The 27,867-nt window shown below is 43.1% G+C and overlaps 1 protein-coding gene and 1 non-coding gene across 2 annotated transcripts in view; one reads left to right on the top strand and one right to left on the bottom strand.

The window, feature by feature from the left end:
• The window catches only part of LOC130294900 (uncharacterized), a 43,505-nt gene extending 19,377 nt beyond the window's left edge, over positions 1–24,128 (top strand). Inside the window, exons 2-6 of the mRNA XM_056545046.1 lie at positions 9,725–9,796; positions 9,914–9,991; positions 15,363–15,410; positions 18,012–18,123; positions 19,906–24,128. Coding sequence (XP_056401021.1) covers positions 9,725–9,796; positions 9,914–9,991; positions 15,363–15,410; positions 18,012–18,123; positions 19,906–20,108 — 513 coding nt within the window. The 3' untranslated portion in view covers positions 20,109–24,128. The remainder of the gene's footprint in view (positions 1–9,724; positions 9,797–9,913; positions 9,992–15,362; positions 15,411–18,011; positions 18,124–19,905) is intronic.
• Positions 5,945–6,131, bottom strand: LOC130296155 (U2 spliceosomal RNA). Its single transcript, XR_008849143.1, has one exon. It is a non-coding gene; the product is annotated as a U2 spliceosomal RNA (small nuclear RNA).
• Positions 24,129–27,867: the final 3,739 nt, after the last annotated feature.

Genomic DNA, 27,867 nt, shown 5'->3' with positions numbered 1-27,867 from the left:
GTAGCTCAATTTCTCTCGAGTACGTAAATACATCATATGTTGACATAAAGTGCTTTGTGGGCTCACAAGATGGCTCAAGAGGGAAAGAGCAACTGTAGGATTTTTTTAAACAAATTTTGCTGTCATGGTTTTTGGGGCCATGTTGCATTTAGGAAGCCCCCATGGTGCCAGAACAAAAAAAACATATGGCATACTATTTTGGAAACTACACCCCTCAAGGAATGTAACAAGGGGTATAGTGAGCCTCAACACCCCACAGGTGTTTGGCGACTTTGCGTTGAAGTTGGGTGTAAAAATGGAAAATTAGATTTTCTCTATCGGCTCCATTGGGGGACACAGACCATGGGTGTATGCTGCTGTCTCTAGGAGGTATGACACTAAGGCAACAAAAAAAGTCGGCTCCTCCCAGCAGGATATACCCGCCTCTAGGCCCTGAGCTAATCAGTTATAGCTTAGTGTCTGAAGGAGGTGGACATGGTCTGGAATTCTCCAGACCAGGTCTTTTGTTTCTTATTTTTCCTAGTTAGGGTATGTGTTAGTTTTTTATTCCGTTTTCTTTCATGTTTTCAGGTGGGGACTCAGGAACTGCGGCTCACTGTTTCCTCATTGTGATTGAGGGGGCACAGACATTGTGTATATGCGCTGTTCACCCCCTCTCGCCAACGGTCAGCGTCTGGGGTTGTACCTCATGGGTCCGGGTCCCCCTATTCCCTGCTCGCTTTGCTCGCACATGGTAGCTCAGCGTGATGCAGGTAACAGAAAGCTGACTGAAGACCTCACAGAAGACTCCATTAGGTAAGTACTACTGATTGAGGTGAGTATATATTCTTCTCCCTTTAGGTGCTGACTTGCAACCTCTGGAGACCCTCATTTTTTGGCCCACCTTTCAGGGTCCATGGGGCTGGCCTGTGTTAGGGGCTCTATCTTTTATTCTAAAAAAGGGGCGAGCAATGGCATATTGGGAATGAATGGTTTACTTTATTATTATGCACATGTGTGTGTGTGTTATACTATGCGGCTGACAGCCGCGGCGCTTACTATGTGGCTGACAGCCGCGGCGCTTTTACTGTTCGGGCGCATGAAGCGCCGACTTACTTTCGCTTTCGGCAACAGACGACTGTCGGCGAATATGTGTATCGCCCGCTCACTTCCCCGTGGGCGCATATGCGGCTGACATGTGCGCCTGGGGCAAGGAGCGGGCGCCATTACTATTGTTCTTCTCGGCGGCCGGGGCGCTATAGCTCCGCCCACAGCGCCGCCGGAGCTCACTGGAGGCGCGGATTGTCCTCCAATCAGCGCCGTGCGTGCGATTTTCGGTGGCAGAGGCCAATCAGACAGGGCCCCTGCTCCAGGCACGCCCCTCTCTGGCTATTGGCTGGCCTGTTTCTCCCTCTCTATCTACACAGAGCGGAGTTCTCCTCACAGCAGCCGCCACAGGGGACACAGACTCGGGTGAGATAGTTCTTTTTTCATTATGTTCGTACCCAGAACTGTTCCTCCCTCTAAACAGACAACTGGAGCGTTAGTTTCCTATTTGGTCTGTAAGAACTGTAATTCCAAAATGCCTGGTTCTGCTGAACCCACTTGCTTTGCCTGCTCCTCTGCTGCCCCAGACCCCCTGGTACCCTCGGATGCTCTTTCAGTTCTGGTGGATTCGGCCGCCCCTCCAGCCTGGGTTTCTTCCCTATCCCAGTATATGGGCTGACTTGACTCAAGTCTCCCGTTCGGTGGCTGAGGCTTCTCGTGACGTGGTGTCTGCCTTGAAGAGGTCTGCCCTGTGCCAACCCTCTAAAGGGCCCCGCTCCTCTTCTCCACATACTTCACCCTCTCACAGGCGTACTAGGGGTGTATCTTCTGACTCTTCCATTGAGTCTTCAGGTAGACGTGGGTGCTCCCCTCGTGGGTCCCGCCCCCCCCGTGTCATCTGGTCACAAACGTCGCTCCTCCAGAGGACGTTCCCGGAATCGCCACTCTGCCTCGCAAGAGTCGCGTACCCGGTCATGGTCGCCCCCCTCCAGGGCTTCCTCCACTTGTTCACATTCTCCTGGTGAACTGGTGGATGAGGCTTTCGAATCGGCATCTGACTCGGTGGACCGCTCGGATACAGTTGAAATGGTGAACTCATTGGTTGCGGCCATAAGAGACACCTTTCACTTAGAGGACCCAGGATCTTCGGATGTGACTCCTGAAGTATCTTTTCATCATGCTAAACTGGCACCTCAAAGGTTCAGCTCTCACGCTGAATTTGACACCCTTCTGGAATCTGCATGGAAACATCCGGACAAGAGGCTCCCGGGAATGAAGAAGGTTCAGGTGTGCGTTACCCATTCGACAAGGACCTTGCCTCTAAGGTGGTTTCCCCTCCCTTGGTGGATCCACCAATTTCCCGCCTCTCTAAGGCTACTACACTGTCGCTAGCAGATATGGCTGCTTTCAAGGATTCGACGGACAAGAAGGTGGAGTCCTTAGCGAAGTTTGCCTCTGAAGCAGCAGGCTCTTCTCTAATTCCCACCTTCGCCTCGGCTTGGGTGTCCAAGGCCCTATCGGTGTGGTGCTCAAATCTCCGTCAGGGTATCCAGGCGGGATCCCCCCAGAGGATCTGTCTGCTTTGGTTCTCCAATGCTCTAAAGCTGGGGACTTTCTGTGCACAGCTTCCATGCAGTCAGCCCGTTGTGCTGCCTTTTCTGTGGGTCACCTGGCGGCCCTCCTCCGTTCCATGTGGCTTAAGGCTTGGGATGCGGATGCCGCTTCCAAAAGGTCTCTCACCGAGCTTCCTTTTACTGGTGCCCGTTTTTTTGGCAAGCGCCTTGACGAGATTATCTCTGAGGCGACGGGGGGCAAGAGTTCCTTGTTGCCTCAAAATAAGGCTCGCTCTACTTCCCAGAGGAAGTCCTCTTCCTTTCAGTCCTTTCGGACTTTTGGCCCTAATAAGGGGTATAGGCAGGCGCCTTCGCGGGACAAGAAGGCTCCCTCATTCCGGGCTTGCCCGTCTTGGAAGTTGGACACCAACCGTTCCGGCCGTTTTGCGGCCAAATCGGGCAAACGCAAACCCACTTCCGTATGAAGTGATGCCCCCACCCGCAGATTTTCTCGGGTGGGAGGTCGTCTCTTACTTTTTCGAGACATCTGGACCACACACATTCAGGACTCTTTGGTCAGGGACGTGGTGTCCAACGGATACCGAATGGAATTTGCCTCCCTCCCGAGGGATCGTTTTTTTCAGTCCCGGGACCCCCGGTCTCCTTCTCTGGAGAAATAGTTTCGGGAGGCTCTCCGGTCCCTGCTTCTCCAGGGAGTTATTGTCCCCGTTCCTCCAAGGGAACGTTTTTGGGGTTTCTATTCCAATCTTTTTGTGGTCCCCAAGAAGGGCGGTTCTGTGAGGCCAATCCTGGACCTCAAGCATCTCAACCTTCATCTTCTCATCCGCCACTTCCGATTGGAATCCCTCCGTTCGGTAGTGGCATCCATGGAACAAGGGGAATTTCTTTCTTCAGTGGACATCAAAGATGCCTACCTCCATGTTCCAATATTTCCCAGCCATCAATGGCTTTTTTTCCTATTACTCCTTGTGAAAATGAAAAATTTGGGAAAACACCAGCATTTTAGTGAAGAAAATAAAATTTTTCATTTTCACGTCCAACTTTAATGAAAATTTGTCAAACACCTGTGGGGTGTTAAAGCTCACTATACCCATTCTTACATTCCGTGAGGGGTGTAGTTTCCAAAATGGGGTCACATGTGGGTATTTATTTTTGTGCGTTTATGTCAGAACCGCTGTAAAAGGAGAAAAAGACCCCCAAAATTTGTTGGGCAATTTTTACCGTGTACGGTAAAGTGAGAGAGCGCCATGCGCATTTAAGGCCTAAATTACGGATGCAAGAGTTAGACTTGCCTCGGATACCAAAATTACCTTACGGCAGTGTTTCGCAAACAGAGTGCCTCCAGCTGTTGCAAAACTCCCAGCATGCCTGGACAGTCAATGGCTGTCTGGCAATACTGGGAGTTGTTGTTTTGCAACAGCTGGAGACTACGTTTTAGAAACCGTGCCATACCAGAGGTTTCTCATTTTTATTGGGGGGGGACTGTGTATGGGTATGTTTATAGGTAGTGTTTTTTGGGTACATTCAGACTGCCGGGGGATTACAGCGAGTTTCCTGCTGGGAGTTTGAGCTGCAGCAGAAAATTTCCTGCATCTCTAGCTTGCAGCGAGAGACTAACTGTAAACCCCCGCTCCTTGTGAATGTACCCTGTACATTCGCATGGAGGGGGGGGGGGGCAAACCCCCAGGTACCGCCACCATCTTCTCCCCCCCCCCTCTCTGCCTGACATCCAGGGCGGGCAGAGTGGGGAATTTCCATGGTAACCCCTCCGCCTTTAACTGCCATTGGTCAGTAGTCATTACTAATGGCAGGGGATAGGGGGGGATGGCACCACTGCCACCTCGCTCCTATCCCTTAGGAGGATTGGGGCTGTCACTGACAAATCCTTTCATCCCTATTTTCCGGGCAATCGGGTCATCAGAGACCCGATCAGCCCGGAATTGCCACAAACGTCGATTTGCCGCCATGGCCGACATGGGGGGTTCTCAGGACCCTCCTAGGCATTTTCACAGGATGCCTGCTGAAAGATTTCAGCAGGCATCTCGTTCCGGTCCCCGACGGCTAGCGGCGGGGACCGAAATTCCCACGGGCGTATCCATACACCCCCAGTCCTTAAGGACTTTGAAACGGGGGCGTATGGGCACGCCCTCCATCCTTAAGGGGTTAAGATCTGTATATGAAAACAACACGCCTACCTTTGTTGCCTGTAGCCACCTCCCTGGCTGTCCGGACACGGAATCAAACCAACTGTAACGAGAAACTGAAAATAAACAGTATTCACCTGCATCCTTTTGGACTCTTTGCTAAATCAGGGTAATCTGACAACCCATGGTCGTGCTGTTGGTGCTTCTGGTTCTTCTGCTGTTTACACCTGGCAGTGGCATTGAATGAAATTTAATAGAACTAAAGGTCCTGGGTGCAACAATCCTCCCATGAGGACCAGCCTCAACAGCTTTGTAGATTGCACTCATGTTTGCAACTCCATATACATTTTATTTTCTTCATACTTCTTTCTTCATACTTTTTTCTTTCTGTCATTCAGACTTTCATTCATTCTCACTCACTCACTCACTCACTTTAATTCATTTGTTCTCTCTCTCACTCACTCAATTACTCACTCAATCACTCACTCACTCTCTCTCTTACCCACTCACTCAGTCAGTCTCTCTCTCTCTCTCTTTCTTTCTTTTTTTTATTCATTTTTTTCCATCTTCTTCTTCTTCTTCAGACCCCATCATAGCACTAATGCTTATCCAATACCACCAGCAGATGGAGACACTCCATTGCAACATTGGTTGTGAGCAGCAGTTTCTAAAAACAAATGCCTCATGGCTGATTTCTCATCAATCAATGGATGGCAAATTTTGTTTTTATCATTCACTGACCACAGAACCAATGCATGGTCAAGCAACAGCAATGACGCACCCTTGTGAATAACCATGAGACCCTCACATCATTTAACAGGATTCAGCACCACCTGCAAGACAGCTACGTTTCATGTCATGTCAAACCTGCACAGGTGTGCTAGATTAGTATTATTATTATTTTTTTATTTTTTATGACATCAATCAGTGTGCAAACATGGTCAGTAAAACGCCAAATGGATAGACGTTCATAAACCAGTCAGTGCAACTCATTATTGTGGTCTCTAATTGTGGAACTCTTTTTTTTTTTTGTGAGGATACGATGAGCTTATCCAATTAAGGAGGCCATTCAGCAGTACTGGGTCTGGACAGCAGCGGCACCTGCTGCAGCCAGACTGACTGACATGACAAGGCAGGCAACAGCTGCAGCAGCACCCACAGAGGATTAAATAAGAATCTGTCTTTTTTAACACTGGAATGGGGTGGTGCACTGTACCCGAAGATACTGCCATATCGGGTCAATGCATTGGGCGACGGAAGCAAGTTTCCAAATCGGCTCCCATTCTCAAAAATCCATTTAATTTATGGTCCCCAAATAGGGGACATATCAGATATTAAACTGATAAGAACAGATTTTTGATTGAAAAAACCTTTATTACCAATCAATTGTCAATCACACAATAAATATATTCACCATAACAGAACTGACTTTTTTTTTAATCTATCTATCTATATATATACCGTATTTATCGGGGTATACCACGCACCGGCCTATAACACGCACCCTCATTTTACCAAGGATATTTGGGTAAAAAAAGTTTTTTACCCAAATATCCATGGTAAAATGAGGGTGCGTGTGTGCGCGTGTATACCCCGATAAACCCCCAGGAAAGGCAGGGGGAGAGAGGCCGTCGCTGCCCGCTTCTCTCCCCCTGCCTTTCCTGGGGTCTAGAGCGCTGCTGCCGGCCCTTCTCACCCCCTGGCTATCGGCGCCGCTGCCCGTTCTGTCCTCCTGACTATCGGTGCCGGCGCCGATAGCCAGGGGGAGAGAAGCGGCGCCGACAGCCAGGGGGAGAGAAGGGGCAGCGGCACCCATTGCCGGCGCCGCTGCCCCGTTGCCTCCCCCCATTCCCGGTGGCATAATTACCTGGGTCGGGTCCGCGCTGCTGCAGGCCTCCGGCGCGCGTCCCCTGCGTCGTTGCTATGCATGGCGCGGCGCATGACGTCAGTGCGCCGCGCCGTGCAGCGCATAGCAACGACGCCGGGGACGCACGCCGGAGGCCTGCAGCAGCGCGGACCCGACCCCGGCAACAGGTAATTATGCCACCGGGGAGCGGCGCCGATAGCCAGGGGGTGAGAAGGGCCGGCAGCAGGGCTCTAGACCCCAGGAAAGGCAGGGGGAGAGAAGCGGGCAGCGACGGCCTCTCTCCCCCTGCCTTTCCTGGGGGTGTATCGGCGTATAACACGCACATAGACTTTAGGCTAAAAATTTTAGCCTAAAAAGTGCGTGTTATACGCCGATAAATACGGTGTATATATATATATATATATATATATATATATATATATATATATATATATATATATATATAGATATATAAAAAAAATTATTTTATTGAAGAGCTGAGGTATGTGCTCTTAAAGAGTAGCTATCCTCAACTAAAATGTCCATATTCCCCCTCCCCATCTTTCCCTCACACTGTCTACATCTATCCCTGTTTTTTTTATCCTCTTAAAACATTAGAACAATACCTTTTTCCACTCCTCTTCGGTAGCTCAGAGTTGAGCAGTCTCACGATTGCAGGAAGTCGGCGGGCGGGCCGACGTGACGTCATCTGAAGCCTCGCCGGCCACCACTTCCGCCCATCTTGCTGTATTCTGCGCTCAATGTCGGGAGCGCGCATACAGGCGCGCATACAGGCTGGGAGGGACGGCAGCCTCTGAGTCTCCTCCTTTCTGTTTGGTTTTGCACATACCATTCAGAGAGGAGGAGAGTCTGAGAACGGAGCTGCTGTACTGTGCCCTGAGGGAATTTATAATATCAAAATGGTGGGTAGTACAATTGATTATATGCCCAAAACAATAAAAATAAAATTTCACAAAGCTGCAATCCCCAATGAATGACTGCAGACCGCAGTGCATTATAAATGGTGTGAATAATAGTGATTTTATCCCAATCAAAAATGATGCATCATTTTTGAATGGGATAAAATCTCCATTATTGACACCATTTATAATGCACTGCTGGCTGCAGCCATTCATTGGGGATTGCAGCTTTGTGAATTTATTTATTTATTTTTTCATATAAAGCTGCACTCCCAAATGAATGGCTGCAGCCAGCAGTGCATTATAAATGGTGTCAATAATGGAGATTTTATCCCATTCAAAAATGATGCATAATTTTTGAATGGGATAAAATCTCTTTTTTTTCACCATTTGTACCAGTGGTCCCCAAACTGTGGCCCTCCAGATGTTGCAAAACTACAACTCCCAGCATGCCTGGACAGCCAACGGCTGTCCAGGCATGCTGGGAATTGTAGTTTTGCAACATCTGGAGGGCCACAGTTTGGGGACCACTGACCTATACTGCATTGCTGCAGTTTTATCGTGTACATGTGCTCACTGATTGCATATTTTATTGCATTAGGAACACCGCAGCAATTCAGGATAGGTGGTGATTAAAAAAAAAGATTTTATTCCATTCAAAAATTGTGCATATTTATTGATGGAATGAATTCACAATTTATATCACCATCTAGACTGTATTGCACATAACACCATAACCTCCCCCCAATGGAATAAATGTGCTTTTTTTGCTCACCATCTATACTGGAGTGATCCGGTGTTACTCAATAAAACCACAGCACTACAATATAGATAGTGATCCAAAGTCCCAAATGAGTCCAAAATCAGAAATTTACCGTGCATACCATCCACACTCAATATATGATAATGAGCGTGCATAGCATGCAGGCTCAAAACATGTTAATGAGAGTGCATAGCATGCATGCTCAATACCTGTTATTGAGCATCCATAGCATGCACACTCAATACATAATAATAAACATTAATATTTTGAGCGTGCATAGCCTGCATGTTGAATACATGATATTGAGCATGCATAGCATGCACAGTAAGTATATGATATTGAGCATGCATAGCATACACACTCAATACATGATAATGAGCGTGCATAGCATGCAGGCTCAATACATTGTAATGAAAGTGTGTAGCATGTATGTGTAGCATACATTGAGTATCCATAGGATGCATACTCAATACATAATAATGAACGTTAATATATGAGTGTGCATAGCATGCATGCTCAATACATTATATTGAGCATGCATAGCATACACACTCAATACATGATAATGAACGTGAATATATGAGCGTGCATAGCATGCATGCTCAATACATGTTATTGAGCATGCATAGCATTCACAGTCAATACATGATATTGAGCATGCATAGCGTACACAATCAATACATGATATTGAGCATGCATAGCATCCACAGTCAATACATGATATTGAGCATGCATAGCATGCACAATCAATACATGATATTGAGGGTGCATGGCATAAACACTCAATACATGATAATGAGCATGAATAGCATGCAGGCTCAATACATCGTAATGAAAGTGTGTAGCATGCATGCTCAATAAATGATATTTTGCATGTATAGCATGCACACTCAATACATAATTAACGTGAATATTTTGAGCGTGCATAGCCTGCATGTTCAATACATGATATTGAGCATGCAAAGCATACACAATCAATACATGATAATGAGCATGCATAGCATACATTTTCAATAAATGATATTGAGCATGCATAGCATTCACACTCAAAAATGATATTGAGCATGCATAGCATACAGGCTCAATACATCATAATGAGAGTGCATAGCATGGATGCTCAATATATAATAATGAACATGAATATATGAGCGTGCATAGCATGCACAGTCAATACATGATATTGAGCATGCATAACATGCACACTCAATACATGATAATGAGTTTGCTTAGCTGAGCGTGCATAGCATGCAGGCTCAAAATATGATATTGAGCAGCCCTAGCTTGCTGTCGCTATAAATACAATGTGCAGAGTATTATTAAACCTTGTATAATTGATTATTGTACTGAAAAAGGATGATAGCCACTAACATGTTATCTCAACAAGACCAAAACCAAGTAATGGAGAATTTTGCTTTAGGCTATTACATACTCTATTAATCTATTTACTAAAGGCAACTGGATATTCATACGCTGCAGAGGAGGAAAGGAATGAAGAATATAATCCTGAAGAATCTTCTGATGAGGTAATTAATATTCTTTATTATTTATATATATATATATATATATATATATATATATATATAAAAATTTAATACTTATTATTATATTAATTCCCTTTTTTTTTTTTTTTTTTTAAATAGGAAGATTATAGTATTCAACAGGAGACGGAAAGTGACAGTGAGGAGGAAACAGCTGCAACAATACATGAAATAACGCCGGTAAGCATATCAACAAGCTACACTTGAAGATCATTTGAACACTGTAATTGAACCCACACCAGGGTCTAACCTACACATTACTAACAGCACCCTGATGTTTAGCTTTCTACCCCGTTTGACAAAAGATCTCCATAGACCACAATGGGCAAAATAAAAAAATAAAAATAAAATAATGTTTTAGATCTAGCCCATTCATTCCTATCCACCAAAAATAGACCCTGGAGGCTGACTTCCAGTACCCTGCTGTTTAGCTTCCTACTTCATTTGACACAGGATCTCCATAGACCACAATGGGCCATTGAATTCAATGGGCAAAAAATCTCAATATTATAGATCTAGCCCATTCATTCCTATACACCAACAATAAACCCTGGAGGCTGACTTCATACTCAGCCTCCAATGGTATTTTGACTAAACAAACCTCAAATGTTTAATGGGTTAATTTGTTGGTGTATAGGAATGAATGGGCTAGATCAGTGTTGTTCAAACAGTGGCCCTCCAGATGTCGCAAAACTACAACTCACTCACAGTCCACGCATGCTGGGGGTTTTAGTTTTGCAACATCTGGAGGGCCACAGTTTGAAGACCACTTGGCTACATCTATCTTCTACAATCTTCACTATCACCAATCTCTTCTTTCTCCTGCCCTAATCTAGCAGCCAAACATTACCATGACACCCTAAAGTCTACCCTGGATCAAATGGTACCCTCTAAAACACGAATCTCCCAACACAGACGGCAGCAACCCTGGCACACGCTAACAACCTGCTTTCTCAGGCGATGCTCTAGGTGTGCTGAACGTCTCTGGAGGAAAACTAAGACTTCTTCAGACTATCTGCACTATAAATTCATGCTTAAATCCTATTACTCCGCTCTTCACCTCGCCAAACAAACATATTTTACCTCCCTCATCTCCTCTCTGTCTAACAACCCAAAACACCTTTTTGACACGTTCAACTCTCTCCTTCGGCCTAAAGTACAGACCCCAATCACTGATCTCTGTGCTGAAGACCTGGCCAAATACTTCAAAACTAAAATCGATGAAATTCGTGATGAAATCCTCTCCCAGTCCCCTAAAAGTTCTGATCCAATTCCCAGCCACGTCTCCTCTTCATTACAGGCTCAAAAACTGAGAGTGATGGAAGATGAGGTTTCCAAGCTCCTCTCCTCCGCCCGCCCCACTACCTGCTCTAGTGACCCCATGCCTTTACACCTCATCCAGTCTCTCTCTCCTGCTATCAGCTGTCACCTAACTAAAATCTTTAACCTCTCCCTCTCTTCTGGGGTCTTTCCCTCCTCCTTCAAACACTCTATCATAACCCCACTATTGAAAAAACCATCTCTGGACCCTTCCTGTGCAGCCAACTATTGACCCGTCTCAAATCTCCCCTTTATCTCCAAACTCCTGGAATGCTTAGTCTACTCCCGCCTTATCCGCTATCTCTCCGAGAACTCTCTCCTTGACCCCTTACAGTCTGGTTTCCGCTCCATTCACTCCATTCACAGAAACGGCCCTAACCAAAGTCACTGACGATCTTCTGATGGCCAAATGAAATGGCAATTTCTCTTTACTGATTCTCTTGGACCTGTCTGCGGCTTTTGACACTGTGAATCATCAACTCCTCCTCAGTAGTCTCCGCTCCATCGGTCTCAAGGACTCTGCTCTCGCCTGGTTTTCCTCCTATCTCTCTGGCCGCTTCTTTAGCGTCTCGTTTTCTGGCTCTACTTCTTCTCCTCTTCCCCTTGCTGTCGGGGTTCCCCAGGGATCGGTCCTAAGTCCTCTACTCTTTTCACTCTACACATCCCCGATTGGAAAAACAATCAGTGGATTTGGTTTCCAGTACCACCTCTACGCTGATGACACCTTTATACCTCCTCCTCCAACATCACCCCTGCACTCCTACAGAATACCAGTGACTGTCTCTCTGCCGTCTCAGACATCATGTCCTCTTTATATCTGAAACTAAATCTTTCTAAAACAGAACTTCTTGTCTTTTCTCCATCAACTGATACTGTACCTAACCCTGACATTTCCATCTCGGTATGTGGTACTACCATAACTCCCGGGCAGCAGGCTCGCTGTCTTGGAGTTATACTTGACTCTGATCTGTCTTTCACTCCCCATATTCAGTCTCTTTCACGTTCTTGTCACCTGCATCTAAAAAACATTTCCAGAATCCGCCCGTTTCTCATTACTGAAACTGCTAAAACTCTCATTATTGCTTTGATTCACTCCCGTCTCGACTACTGTAACTCTTTACTAATAGGCCTTCCTTTCTCCAAACTCTCTCCTCTTCAGTCCATCCTTAATGCCGCAGCCAGACTCATCTCCTCTCCAGCCGCTACAACGACGACTCCTCCCTGTGCCAGTCACTACACTGGTTAACAATTCAGTCCAGAATACAGTACAAAATCCTTAGTCTCACACACAAAGCTCTCCACAATGCTGCACCTCCCTACATCTCCTCTCTCATCTCCGTCTACCATCCTACACGTTCTCTCCGATCTGCTAATGATCTCACACTAACATCTTCTATAATCCGAACTTCTCACTCCCATCTACAAGACTTCACTCGTGCTGCACCAGTTCTCTTGAATGCTATCCCTAAATCCCTCAGACTCAACAACAACATCCATAGTTTCAAACGTGGCCTAAAAACACATCACTTCTCTTTTTGAATGTTTTCTGTTCTTGTTGTCTGTCCTGTTGGTCCTCGTCTACTTGTCCTTTATGTTGCTTATATTTAGACTCTCCTACTCAGCAATACTGGCAGCAAGGGTGTATCTCCATGTCTACATGTCCACACTTATTAAGGTTCTTGTGTTACTGGTGTTACTAAGGATGTTTATGATTCGTATTTATGGCTATTAAGGTTGTGTCACTTAACGTGAATGAACTTAATTCTCCATACAAACGTTCATCGGTGTGGAGAGAGGCTAAACGCCTAAATGCTGATATTTTATGTATACAGGAGTCACACTTGGTCGCCTGTGATGCGGCTAGATTACAGAATAAGCGATTCCCTCATATATATCAGGCGCATGCTGTGCACAAGAAAGGTGGAGTAGCGATTGCATTTAAAAATACTTTGACACTTTCAGTTCAACATGATGTGTTGGATGATAGAGGTCGATACATAATCTTGGTATGTCTACTAAATAACATTCAATTCACTTTAGCTTCAGTTTATGCTCCAAATGCTAAGCAGTGCACCTTTCTCAGGTCATTTGTGCGCAAACTAGATTCCTTGAAAAAGGGCCACTGTATGCTACTGGGGGACTTTAATATGACTATGTGGCCTAGTGTAGACTCCACTTCAGCCACCTCTCAAAAAGAGCCCACTGGATTTTTTAACTGTGTTTCCCAAAATGATCTCTATGATGTGTGGCGTATCTTCCATCCTACAGAGCGAGACTTCACCTTCTTCTCACATGTACACAAGACTTATACTCGTATAGACTATGCCCTTGTCTCGCGCTCTTTACTCCCCTTGGTGTCTGAGGCTAAAATTATGCCTATAGAATGGTCGGACCATTCCCCCATTAGTGTGACTATTAGAGAGGCTTTCGTTTCCCGACCGACTTATGTGTGGAGGCTCAATCCTCTGATCCTACATGACCCTGAATACTCTGAGGCCACCAGATTAGCTGTGGATGCTTACTTTAGAATTAATGACACAGGGAATGTTTCTGACCCCACAATCTGGTGTGCGTTTAAAGCGACCATTAGAGGTCACTTTATTAGTCAAACTGCACATGATCGGAAGGTTCGCCAGACTAAGACATTAGAACTACAGCAACAGCTAGCAGACTTGCACAGGCGCAATAAGGCCTCTCATTCTCCAGAGGTGGCTGAAGAAATCTCACTGATTAGTGCTAGACTACACTCCCTTTCCCTGCACAATTATGAGATGGCGCTGCTTAGGTTTAAGATGACATGGTACTGGCAGGGTAATAGATCCAGTTCCTTGCTGGCTAAACAACTCAAAAAACGCCAGGATAAGGGGAGAATTCCGTTTCTTATTAAGGGTGATGGATCTAGAGTTGCAGATCCGGAGGGAATTGCTAATTGCTTTGCGGAGTTCTATAGTAAACTATACAACCTTAGGGACAACACTGATACTGCACAGCCTGACCGTACTGCTATTTCTACCTTTTTGTCCTCTGTGTCTCTTCCCTCTCTGTCTCAGGAACAGGCCTCTGCCTTGTGTTCTCCTTTTACTACTGATGAGATCCTTGATTGCATCCGCTCTCTCAGGTCCTCGAAGTCACCTGGTCCTGACGGCATCACTAATTAATTCTATAAGAGATTCGGCCCATCGGTGGCCACTTTCTTAGCCAGAGCCTTCAATGATATTGTAGAAAGCGGTTCACCTCCTGAGGAGATGCTGGAAGCTCTGGTTGTTACCATACCTAAACCAGGTAAACCGCTGGATATTACTGCAAATTATAGGCCAATATCTCTTCTGAATAGTGATGTCAAATTGTACGCCCTGGCTCTTGCCTCTAGGTTGAATAGAGTGTTGCCGGAACTAATACACAAGGACCAGGTCGGCTTCGTCAGGGGTCGACAGACGGTGGATGGTACGAGACGTTTCCTCGATATTATCCCTGCAGCCCACTCTGGTCGGACGCCTTCCCTGCTCCTTTCCCTGGATGCGGAGAAGGCTTTCGATCGGGTACATTGGGAGTATCTGAGATGTGTGCTGCGCAAATTCGGCTTTCCCCCACTCTTAGAGTCAGCGATAATGGCTTTATATACTTGCCCGTCTGCCAGAATTTATACCATGGGCACTCTTTCTGATAGATTTTCCCTTAGCAATGGAACTAGGGGTGCCCCCTGTCCCCTCTCATTTTCACTTTAGTTATGGAGCCGTTTGCGCAGGCTATTCGAGCCTCCCCTGACATAGGGGGTGTTCGGATAGGGAATACAGACCATAGAATCGGCTTATTTGCTGATGACGTGGTTATCTGCCTCTCCAGTCCCCGAAGTTCCTTGGGCCCAGTGATGGAAATCATACATGCCTTTGGCTTGGTTAGCTACTATAAAATTAACCCTACTAAATCATGTATTCTACCGTTACATATCTCCCCTGATGTGCAAGGATGGCTGCAATCTAGATTTCCCTTTAAATGGGTAGATGACCAGATTCCCTATTTGGGCATTGTCCTAACCGCATTGCCTGAAAAGACGATTGCTACTAATTTTGCTGTTCTGAAATCCCAACTAACTAAAGAACTTGATAACTACTCTTTGCTTCCGGTGTCCTGGGCTGGCCGTATTGCTGCTGCTAAGATGATGTTGCTTCCTAAGATCCTATATTTCTTTAGATGCCTGCCAGTGATCATACCTGCTTACTATCTTTCACAGCTACAAAAACTGCTCATGAGATTCATCTGGGCGGGGAAGCATTCCAGGGTGAGTGCACATTTATTATACCGTCCGGTCCACAGGGGAGGTATGGGTGTTCCCAACCTTAAATTGTACTATCATGCAGTGCTACTTGACCAGATTAAAAAATGGTGGTGGCAAATTGAGTCCCCACTGTGGGTAGACATGGAGGCTGCTATCCTCAATGTCTCCACTCTTCACAACTTTCTCTGGGCACTACGCTTTAACCCCACTTTTGCTCTTTCCTCTATCTTTTCTACTATTGCGGCTGCTGTCAGGCTGTGGGGTAAATCGACACATGTCCGGAACCTGTGCCCTCCTAGAGTGAAAGATATTCCACTGACCGCTATAGGAGATTATCTCTCAGATATAGATTTCAGGCCCTGGACTGCTGCGGGTATTGTCAATGTAGCAATGATTAGTAATGTGAATGGCCTGCTGCCCTTCTCCAATATTGTACAATTGTTTTCGGTTCCGCAAAGGGACTTCTATAAGTACCTCAGGCTTAGACATTTTCTTCAGTCTCTCGCCTGGGATGATTCATTGCCTTGCACTATATATGAGAAACATTTTATGAATGATCAATCCTTTGTGAGAGGCATTTCCCTGCCCTATGTGGCGTTGACTGAAGTGGAGGGTAGTGATGCATGTACGTTTACGTCCAGGTGGGAGGAGGACTTGGCACAGAGTTTTTCGTCCGAGCAGTGGAGCTTTGTGTTCGATTTACATAAGAAACATTCTAAATGTATTAGTCATTTTGAAGCCTCTAGGAAGCTTTTATACCGTTGGTACTATACACCCGTGCGCCTGGCTAAAATATACCCCAACACTTCCCCAGTCTGTTGGCGCTGTAATTCTGAACAGGGTACTCTTCTCCATGTTTGGTGGACTTGTTCCCTTATTAGGCCTCTCTGGTCTGAAATTAAAAGACTGCTGGACGAATTAATTGACTGCCCCTTCCCATGGGGACCAGAGAGTGCGCTTCTGTTCTTGTCCCTGGAAGTGGTGCCCCCATCCTTTATGACTTTAATATACCATATATTAACGGTAGTGCGGACCTCTATTGCTCGGAATTGGAGGTCAGCTGTTGTGCCGAGTCTTCCTGCCATTATGGCAGAGGTCCATCGTAACTTTGTATTGGAGGGCTTGATAGCGAAAAGATGTGGAGCTTCTGATAGCCATATTGCCATGTTACCCAAATGGGCTGAAAGCTCAGGGACGGCTTTTCGAGACGTGGACTAACTACGTTCGAATTATGCTTTGTATTGTGATGCATGTATTAGGATTATGATTGTATTGGAGATGTCTTATCTCTTATTACATGCTTTGATGAGGACCCTGCTGTTGTTGTTCCTTTATGTTCGCTCCTATGTTGGGAGCTAGTTTGTAACATTTTGAAAAATCAATAAAGAAAGTTTAAAAAAAAAAAAACACATCTCTTCAGACAGGCCTACAGTAGTCTCTAATTGGCCTCAACATATCCTCAACATATCCCCACACCTCTTGTTTGAATAGTTATTGTGTAATTTTATGTCTGATACTTGTCTTTGTTTGTACCCCATAATTGTAAGCGCTGTGGAATCTGTATGCGCTATATAAATAAATAAAATAAATAAATCTATAACATAGTGATTTTTTGTCTATTTAAATCCAAGGGCCCATTGTGGTCTATGGCGATATTGTGGTAAACTTGTAAGAAAGCTGAACAGCAGTGTCCTGTTAGTAATGTGTATGGGAGACCCTGGTGTGGGTTCAATTCCTCTGTTGATATAGAGGGAGATTTATCAAAACCTGTCCAGAGGAAAAGTTTCTGAGTTGCCCATAGCAACCAATTGGATTGCTTCTTTCATTTTTCAGAGGCCTTTTAAAAAATGAAAGAAGCAATCCAATTGGTTGCTATGGGCAACTGCACAACTCTTCCTCTACACTGGTTTTGATGAATCTCCCCCATAGAGTTCTGTGATTATACTCATATTAGTTTGAACTTTTGTGAACTAGGTCAATTGAATACAACACATTACCTCCTTTTTCAATTAACCTAGTTGCCCATTTATGGTATCCAATCAACCTAGTTTCCACGGTTCAAAGTATCAATTGACCTATATCTGTCAAACCTAATTAAAGAATAATCACACAACTTGAGCTGAACCCAGGAATTGAACCCACACCAGGGTCTCCCATACATATTACTACCAGTACCCTGCTGTTTAGCTTCCTACTTCATTTGACACAGGATCTCCATAGACCACAATGGGCCATTGAATTCAATGGGCAAAAAATCTCAATGTTATAGATGTAGCCCATTCATTCCTATACACCAACAATAGACCATGGAGGCTGACTTCATACTCAGCCTCCAATGGTATTCTGACTCACCAAAATGATAATGTTTAATGGGTTAATTTATTCCTAAATTTCTGTACTTTCCTATTTTGTCTGTAGCTTGATGCATTGGACAAACATTTTAGCAGGAACTGGTGGGTTTGGATAAAACAGTCCCCCATAGGGCTACTGTAAGTGGTCCCCAAAATTTTTTGTGACACCCCTATGTCCATTTAATATATTGTTCAAGAGGATTACATTTTTTTATTGTATACAATTTTTTATCTTTTTTTTATTCATTTTTAGAAACGAAAAGCTCTTCTGGAAAGACTAAGAAAAAAGGCAGAACTACATGGCGAGCTACATGAGCACTCTTTCCAAAACGATCCAGAGTGGCCAAGCATCAATGACATCCCAGGTGACATAGTTACATAGTTACATAGTTACATAGTTAGTACGGTCGAAAAAAGATATATGTCCATCAAGTTCAACCAGGGAATTAAGGGGTAGGGGTGTGGCGCGATATTGGGGAAGGGATGGGATTTTATATTTCTTCATAAGCATTAATGTTATTTTGTTCCAGGAATGTATCTAATCCTGTTTTAAAGCTGTTAATTGTTCCTGCTGTGACCAGTTCCTGAGGTAGACCGTTCCATAAATTCACAGTCCTCACGGTAAAGAAGGCGTGTCGCCCCTTGAGACTAAACTTTTTCTTCTCCAGACGGAGGGAGTGCCCCCTCGTCCTTTGGGGGGTTTAACCTGGAACAGTTTTTCTCCATATTTTTTGTATGGGCCATTAATATACTTATATACGTTTATCATATCCCCCCTTAAACGTCTCTTCTCAAGACTAAACAATTGTAACTCCTTTAATCGCTCCTCATAGCTAAGATGATCCATGCCCCATATTAGTTTAGTCGCGCGTCTCTGCACCCTTTCCAACTCCGCAGTGTCCCTTTTATGGACAGGTGCCCAAAACTGAACAGCATATTCCAGGTGAGGCCGTACCAATGCTTTATAAAGGGGGAGTATTATGTCCCTGTCCCTTGAGTCCATGCCTCTTTTGATACATGACAATATCCTGCCGGCTTTGGAAGCAGCAGCCTGACATTGCATGCTATTCTGTAGTCTGTGATCTACAAGTACACCCAGATCCTTCTCTACCAGTGACTCTGCCAGTTTAATCCCCCCTAAGACATACGACGCATGCAGGTTATTAGTACCCAGATGCATAACTTTACATTTATCCACATTGAACCACATTGAACTATAATGATCCAAGAATTGGGAATACACATTGGTGCAAGTGCCAAAATTGCAAAATTATGCCAACAAGAGATGAGAGCATCTGCTGCCAGGAGGAGGATATTCTTAATCCCCACTTTGATAAAGGACTAACTTGTATTCTACAACACGAGGAGTTAGTCAACTTGAGATTTAAAGAAAAAAGTTCAGTGGATGGATAAGTGCCAAAGAATTGTTAAAAAAATCGCAATAGGTAATAATATTGTATTGTAAATTAATTTTTATATCTTTTTTAGAAACATTTTTTTTAATGTTTTTAAATATTACTCTCTTTTTTTGACCTTTTCATAAAACTTGAAAAATTAAAAATGTGCATATCAGCATTTCTCTGTGTTTACATGAACATAATTGCAGTTGCTATTACAATTCATTTTATTTTTTATTTATTTTTTTGTGTGCAAATAATTTACCAATCTCAAAGTACATTTACACAAACTTTAGCGTATACGGCTGGGGGAGATAAAACCGGGGGATCACGTATCCCTGCCATATGCAGCCGTATGTTAATTCCGTTCTATGAGCCGACCGGAGTGAAATGCCGATTATGGTTGGCTCATTTTTGCCCTCTATGCGCTTTTTCCACAGACCTAAAGCCATAGTCGACCATGGTTTTACTTCACCTTTTTAGGTACGGTTGAAAGTGCATACGGGACAAAAATGAGCCAACCTCACTGAGGATCACTCCGGTCGGCTCATTGAAATGATTTACCATACAGCAGGGATACGGTAGCACATGGTTTTAGCTCCACCACAGCCTTATGAACTCATGTAAGTGTAACAACATGATGTAGGTCTTTATAAGTCTTCCCCCACGTTTGTGAAATTTTAATCTAAATCCACATATCTGTAAATTATTCATAATTTTTACACTATTTTAATCTTATTTTATTTGTAGGGTTATTCGCAAGTCCGCTTATAGATCCTACTCTTGTTTTGCGCATGGAATCCTTGGGCCTAAACGACGAAAGCCAATACCATCATGTGTCGTCAATTTTATTAGGTCTGAATTTCCAGATCCTGACGGGCAATATATTGGATTCCACTGGCCTGATGAATACCCAGCAAGTGACATGGCTGCTGATGTTTGATTCACTATGACACTTACTTTCTGCACTTTTCATGTTACTACAGTTTTACATTGCATTTTTATTGTTTACAATTTTTTTATGTTTATTTATCTTGTTATTTATATTATATTAATTAGTTATTTAAATTTTTATGGTGGTTATTTTATTTTGTCTATTTTAATCTGTCTACACCAGTCATTTCCCAAACGTGGTCCCTCGGCACACTGCTATTCCATTTGACACTTCCCATTGTTGGAGTTTATTTTTCCGTTGATTTTTTTATTTTTTTATTTCCAGCCCTGGCATGCTCGCTGATGACTGACGGCGCAGGGTGGAAGGGAAGCCTGCGTGCGAACTGCGCACAGTGTCCCACTCCCCCTTGCGGCCCAGTGAGGCAAAAATGGAGCCATGGTGAAGAAGCTGTAATACCTGCGGTGCCACCGTCACTGCGGTGTCACCCAGGTCCACCCTCTACCCACCCCAACTGTCAACCCCCCGTCCACACCCGTGTCACCATGTTCATCCTCCTGTCCTCACTGTCACACATGTTCCCCCTCCCCATCAATCATGTCTACCCCCTATTCACATCTGTCACCCATGTACACTCCTCTACACCCCTGTTACCCAATTACACCCCTCTGTTACCCATGTACACTCCTCTACACCCCTCTATAAACCATGTACACTCCTCTACACCCCTCTATAAACCATGTACACTCCTCTACACCCCTCTATAAACCATGTACACTCCTCTACACCCCTCTGTCACCCATGTACACCCCTCTGTTACCCATGTACACTCATCTACACCCCTCTATAAACCATGTACACTCCTCTACACCCCTCTATAAACCATGTACACTCCTCTACACCCCTCTATAAACCATGTACACTCCTCTACACCCCTCTATAAACCATATACACTCCTCTACACCCCTCTGTCACCCATGTACACCCCTCTGTTACCCATGTACACTCATCTACACCCCTCTGTTGCCCACGTAAAATAATTGCGGATCCTAATGTGTTTGTTTTGCATGTTTAACAGTGAAGAATTGTGTGTGGAATAAATAGTCAAGATGGCAACAATTCAAAGTAGAGAAGATATTATTTGTCAGTTGCTATATAAAGCAGAAATTTTAAATACATACCAACTGAAAAATAGATAATCCATACTCCTTGTATCTCGGCCAGCTGCAGCACCTGGCGTATGAGATAACCCCCGGTTTTCTATAAAATTTTACCTTGTTTAAAGGTAGTCTTATATGGCATATAAAAAAAATATTAGTTCCTTAGAAACTGAATATTTTTGATTTACGTTTTTTTTTTTAACAATTGATGATTAAAATTTATTTTCTGTAATGAAAACATTTCACAAAAACAAGTAGTAATAATATTTTTAAATAAACAACACTATAATAATAAACCATTAATAAAAAAAGTATTTTTTACTCATGAAAATATACATGAATATGCATGTTAAACAATATAGCACATAAACAAGTATATAGCACATAACAAACAAGTAAAAAATTAAAATCTTGAGTGGTGTTTTTCAACCATTGATTGTTTGTCTGGTTTTTCAATTGGTGCTATATTAGAAGGCATTGTTGACCGGCGAGAGGTCCAGTCTATGGAAATGTTTCCATCGGCAAGTCCCATTACATCCTGCATGATTTTCGAGACGAATTCCTGAGTGGTTGGCTCATACACTGATCGTACAAACCACTCTTTCCGGGCTTTTGAATAGGCAAGATTGTACCTCGGTGTGCCTAAAGGTCCGCTAGTTTCAGTCTCTCTTGTAACAACTGCTTGCACTCTATTCACATTATAATTATGGTCAAGAGCAGCAAGCTGTGTTCGAGCATACACCCCGTCTGTACTAAAATGAAATCTTTTAGGCCTGTATTTTGTTAGTGAACTATGAAACACTTCCAGATCTCCAGTGTGACAAAAGTTGCTAAGATGTCTAAGGTCTTTTTGTAGTCTTGTATCCATGACAATTTTTCCAAGTTCAACATAACAGGCACTTTGTTTTTTTAACCATTTTCGGGTGGACTGAATGTCCTCAGGGAGTTGGTCATGATGACAAGATGATTCCTGACCATTATCATCCTTCCAAAAATGAACGTTGGTGACATGGTACAAGACAGAGTTCCATCTGTTTACAAGTTCATCTGGATTGCATTCACAAGTATTAGAACTCCACCATAAATGATTTTTAATTGGTCCTATCCATTCTGCTAAATCTTGGCAGTTTTTTGTTTTTTTTTGCTGACGGCAAGTAGCTTTTTTCCAATAGATTTAGCTAAGTGCCAGACATCAAACTGGTGACCAATTGTTTTATATTCCTCACGCAGCATTTTTCTGATGGATACGTGCCGGTCAGTGCAAACGATGTCTATGTCCACTTTATTTTGCAGTAGAAATTCCAAGGCATTCTTGCACGCTATTTTTTCAAGGGCAACAGAGGATAAACCAATACCGATTTGTTGAATGTTGAAATTCAATATTTTGTTAGTTTCTACATCCATCAATGTGTATATACAATATTTTGCACTGTGCCCGGGTGAATCACATTGTCCATCTCCAGCAACACATACTGCATGTTGTGATATTTTTTCCATTTCTAATTTTTGATTAATTGTCCAAGAATTTTCAATTGCAGGAAATATATATATTTTTTGGATACGGTAGTAAGTAGCCTGGCTAATTCCCAAAATATTAAATATTTTTAGGAACTGTTGGATTTTGATGTAAGTGTTTCCACTAGTAATGATAGCAGTAGCTAACTGTAAATTTCCAAATGGTTTCTTTCCCAATCGGGGCTGGCTCTGCCATATGCGTTTTAAATGTTTGGCCTCGCATTCAGCAAAGACTGAAATATATGATCCCTTTGTTTTTTTATACACTCTTAGTATTTTTTTGTTGCAGGGTGGATTAGAGGTACAAGGCATCTTGTATAGTAATGTGTCCAAACAGCTTTCATAAACTATGAATTTTCTTTCTTCATGATGTGGTACATTTACATTTACAAATTTTTCACTCAGCACATGCTGACTGTCCTCTTCTTCGTAGTCTTCATCATCTGAATGAACTGAGTCTCCCTCATCATCACTTGAACTACTTTCATTTGTTGAGACTGGAGTTGTGATTGTTGATAAACTTTTATCTACTTCTAAAACAGATATAGGGGCATGCAGAGTAGATTCCTCCACAATAACAGTGACTTCAGGGTCAAATTGTCAATTTGGATAAAAGCGTGGCAGGTAGTAGTTCGTGTCTAGCTCTACAACTTTCTTGAAACTCAGGTACACTGTTAAGAGTTGCTGATCCAGTTGGTCCTATATTTTTTTCGGAGTCGAAAATATTACACTGGCACCTTGCAATGGCTCCGAAGGCAGGTTTCCAAATACCAAGCTTTGTCTTGATTTTTTTTTTCTCAAGATTTTTTTTCTAACCAGTCTTCTGCATTGTATTTTTATAGAGAAAGTTGTAGGTTTTACTTGTATACACTGATTTCCGGTTCCCCAATTCCTGTCAAATATAGTTGCTGCTTCCTTTTTCGTTATCTCTGAGGCTTGTGGCTCCGTTTCAGTTGGGTTAACATGAGGTACAATATTTCGGCAGGTTGGGCACATTTCCCCTGGCTTTAAACCATTGGTTGAAGCTACGTCTTCATCCAATCTTTTCCTCTTTTGAGGATTCAGGATTTCAGCCTCAACTGCCTCGGCAGCTTGAACTTGTATATCCCGTGTAGGGAAAATACTAGGAACGGCAAAGGGGGTGAGCCTCTGTTTTCCTGTATTTGGATTAAAGGTATAGTCAGTAGTTTTAAAATGGGCTGAGCAGAGCCGATAATTGTTCGTTTTAGAGAGATGAATGTGGTCAACCAGTTCATCAATTTTGGGAAACTCTTGATCTGTAGCCAATAGCCATGCCATGATACGATCCCTCTCTCTTGGGAAGGAATGCATGATGATATTATGGTCGCCTTTTACGCTCCTTGACTTGCAACCGTTGACAATGCAGCCCGGCATTTTCTAAAGAAGAAAATGGAATAATGGATTTTAAAATAAATACTAAATATGTCTATAAAAAAATATTAAAATTACATTATGTTTCTATTTTCTAGGAGAACATTTGAAAAATAATATTTATTGAAAAAGCACCATTCAAATAATAAATACAAGATTAATATGTTAGTTCACTAGTACAGTAATGTAACTCCTTCCAAAATTTTACAAAGCTTTCTAAATAAGTTTTATTTTTTTACTTGGCCTGTACTTATTACATAGTTACATAGTTACATAGTTAGTACGGTCGAAAAAAGACATATGTCCATCAAGTTCAACCAGGGAATTAAGGGGTAGGGGTGTGGCGCGATATTGGGGAAGGGTTGAGATTTTATATTTCTTCATAAGCATTAATCTTATTTTGTTCCAGGAATGTATCTAATCCTGTTTTAAAGCTGTTAATTGTTCCTGCTGTGACCAGTTCCTGAGGTAGACTGTTCCATAAGTTCACAGTTCTCATGGTAAAGAAGGCGTGTCGCCCCTTGAGACTAAACTTTTTCTTCTCCAGACGGAGGGAGTGCCCCCTCGTCCTTTGGGGGGGTTTAACCTGGAACAGTTTTTCTCCATATTTTTTGTATGGGCCATTAATATACTTATATACGTTTATCATATCCCCCCTTAAACGTCTCTTCTCAAGACTAAACTATTACTGTTTATCCAAAATATGGTTACTCCGGTTGTTGCAAAACTTCATTGGCTGTCATGTATGTGTACCCTCTGTATGTCTGAGATTGCTGGGCGTTTTACTTTTGCAACAGATTGTGGCACACTGATTGTGAAACACTGCTTTAGTGTGTCCTGTTTTAACTCAAATATTTTTACAAGATGAACACAAATCTTTTCAAATTATTATCGTTTGAGTTGAATCATGGCTTGTGTTTCTTTTGAGCCTTTGTGATAGTGCGGGAGCATTACATTATTGAACTGAGGCATAAGATAGTATCCACTATAATCTAAGAATGGTGCAGAATCATGTGGAATAAAATAGTGTCCATTAGTGGAAGATGTTTCCTATTGTGAATAGAGGCTAAAAAAATCTTTATAAATTATAGAGTAGTGTCATGTACTAAATGAAGATTGTAATTAACTATAAAACCCTTAAATACAGTAGAATATCTGAGAGCCTTTTAGTAATCTACTAAAACCACCCCCCCATATGATTTTAACCACTGTGCCATATTATTTCACCTTGATCCGCCACTATGTCTACTACTAATTTTCACCCTACTATTTCATTGCCCCTTTATTACCTCTGTGTGGCATTAAGAGGAAATACATTTATGTATCTAAAGGTTGTTGGGTTGCCCAAAGCAAACAATCATATAGCTTTTTTGATGAAAGAAGCGATCTGAACGGTTGCCATGGGACACTCTTCAGCTTCACTTCAGGACAAGTTGTTCTAAAATCACCCACACTATATTTATGTATTACATAACTTTATGTAAAATTTTTATGCAAACCTGAAAAGCGGCTCTGATAAGTAGTAGACAATAAAGCAAAAGAAAAGAGCTGTTGATGAGTCTTCTGAAAAAAATCAAAAAAGGATAATGTCACATTGACACACAGAACTAAACATCATTTTATTACTTAGATTTTTGATCTATGTTGCCCAGTTTTAAAAAATGTAACACATAGACACCATAGGTGAACTAAGCCTAAATAGACAAAATTTATAACACAACAAATGACAACTTATCACAAGTTAACCCTACTAATCGCTTTTGAAAATGGGGATGTGGCTTCCATAAATGTGTGTAGCCTAGGACTGCACACACCAATACCAAAATATTATACACATAGTAGTGCACGCAATTACGAAGCCATTACCGTCTCACTTGAGAACTGAGAGCACGCTCCACTGATCACAACATCACCGCTGTCCAGCCAAATCGTGGCATTGGTCCCTGAACCTAGTCCAATAACACCACCATCTGCATTTTCCAGCAAGAGGCACATACTGGCAAACCTTCATTCCGCTTGAAACTTGGTTAATATTGTAACAGCACTGCAAGGGTAAAAGAGTTCCACAGCGGAGGACTCAAGTAAAGCAGTGCGCCCCTGAATAACTCAGTACTCACCCCCACCCCACTAAATATCACTCATACAGCAGGGCTGTGACGACAGGGTATATTGGGCAGAAAATAGAGGGACTCCAGCACAGCTACTAAAGTCATTTTTACGTTTTATTTAGACTACATTGGCACAGTGACGTCCGTGCCAGCTACATGTAATGCTAAGACATTGATTATAACAAAAAAAAATGTTTATGTACATTTAGTTTATATTACATAATACAATTATGTATGTATTATTAAATGCCAACCTGTATAGCTGTTCTGTAGAGTAGTCGACAATAAACACAAATAAGATAGCTGTAGATGAGTCTTCTGAAAAATGAAAAGGAAAATGTCACATTGACATACAGACCAATACATCATTTTCCTAATTATGGTTTTGATCTATGTATCACAACTTGTTCCAAATTGAATGCATAGACACCTTATGGTGAACATTAGAGATGAGCGAACTTACAGTAAATTCGATTCGTCACAAACTTCTCAGCTCGGCAGTTGATGACTTTTCCTGCGTAAATTAGTTCAGCCTTCAGGTGCTCCGGTGGGCTGGAAAAGGTGGATACAGTCCTAGGAAAGAGTCTCCTAGGACTGTATCCACCTTTTCCAGCCCACTGGAGCACCTGAAAGCTGAACTAATTTATGCGGGAAATCCATCAACTGCCGAGCCGAGAAGTTCGTGACGAATCGAATTTACTGTAAGTTCGCTCATCTCTAGTGAACATAGGTTAAAGCATAAATATTGACACAATTGACGCCACAACAGATGACCACTTATTATAAGTAGTATAGCATCTGGTGTCCATTTTTTCAAGACAGTGGACAGGGCAACGCATAAAGATGTGTTACCCTGTCAGGTGCCCTCTCAGATGTCCAACCATCCTGCCTCAAAATTGATGTCCTGCAAAGTTTCCCTCTGGCGTGATTTGCGGGTAAAATCATGCAAGAACTGATACCAATCTTTTCTTTTTGACAGTTCACATTCATCAAGAATCTAAATTTAACCTCCTGAGCGGTATTCCCGAGCGTGACTCGGGGTTAATTTTCCCTGCCAGAATCGGTAACCCCGAGTCACGCTCGGGGTAGAATTACAGAGTTCCCGGCCGGGCTGCACGATATATCGCAAAAGCAATGCGATATAGCGATGCGGCCCCCCGGGAAAACTAGCGATTATCTGCTCTGGTTGGCTCGCGTTGCGGGGGCCGGCCAGAGCAGGTAAAGAAAAATACTAAAAGTCAGTGTTTCCCTACCAGGGGGCCTCCAGCTGTTGCAAAACTACAACTCTCAGCATGCCCGAACAGCCAAAGGCTGTCCGGGCATGCTGGGAGTAGTAGTTTCACAACAGCTGGAGGTACCCTGTCAGAAAAACACTGAGCTAAATGTAAAAGGAAAAAGTAGTAAAATAAAAAAAACCTTTTGCTCACCTAGTCCCGGTCCCTGAAGATGTCGTTCCCCTCCGTGCGCTCTGGTCCCTGCTCTATTCATCTTACAGGACCTTTCACTTTTCAGCCAATCACAGGCCGCAGTGGTGTAAAGCCTGTGATTGGCTGAAGGGGAAAGGGCTTGTTCTGCAGCAAATACACTAGGTTTGATAACTGCCCGGCAAACCCAGTGTATCCTGCTGCAGAACAAGGTGACAAGG

Source organism: Hyla sarda, chromosome 11 (assembly GCF_029499605.1).
Source record: "Hyla sarda isolate aHylSar1 chromosome 11, aHylSar1.hap1, whole genome shotgun sequence".
NCBI classification, from domain to species: Eukaryota; Metazoa; Chordata; class Amphibia; order Anura; family Hylidae; genus Hyla; species Hyla sarda.
This window is presented reverse-complemented; position numbering and strand designations above follow the sequence as displayed.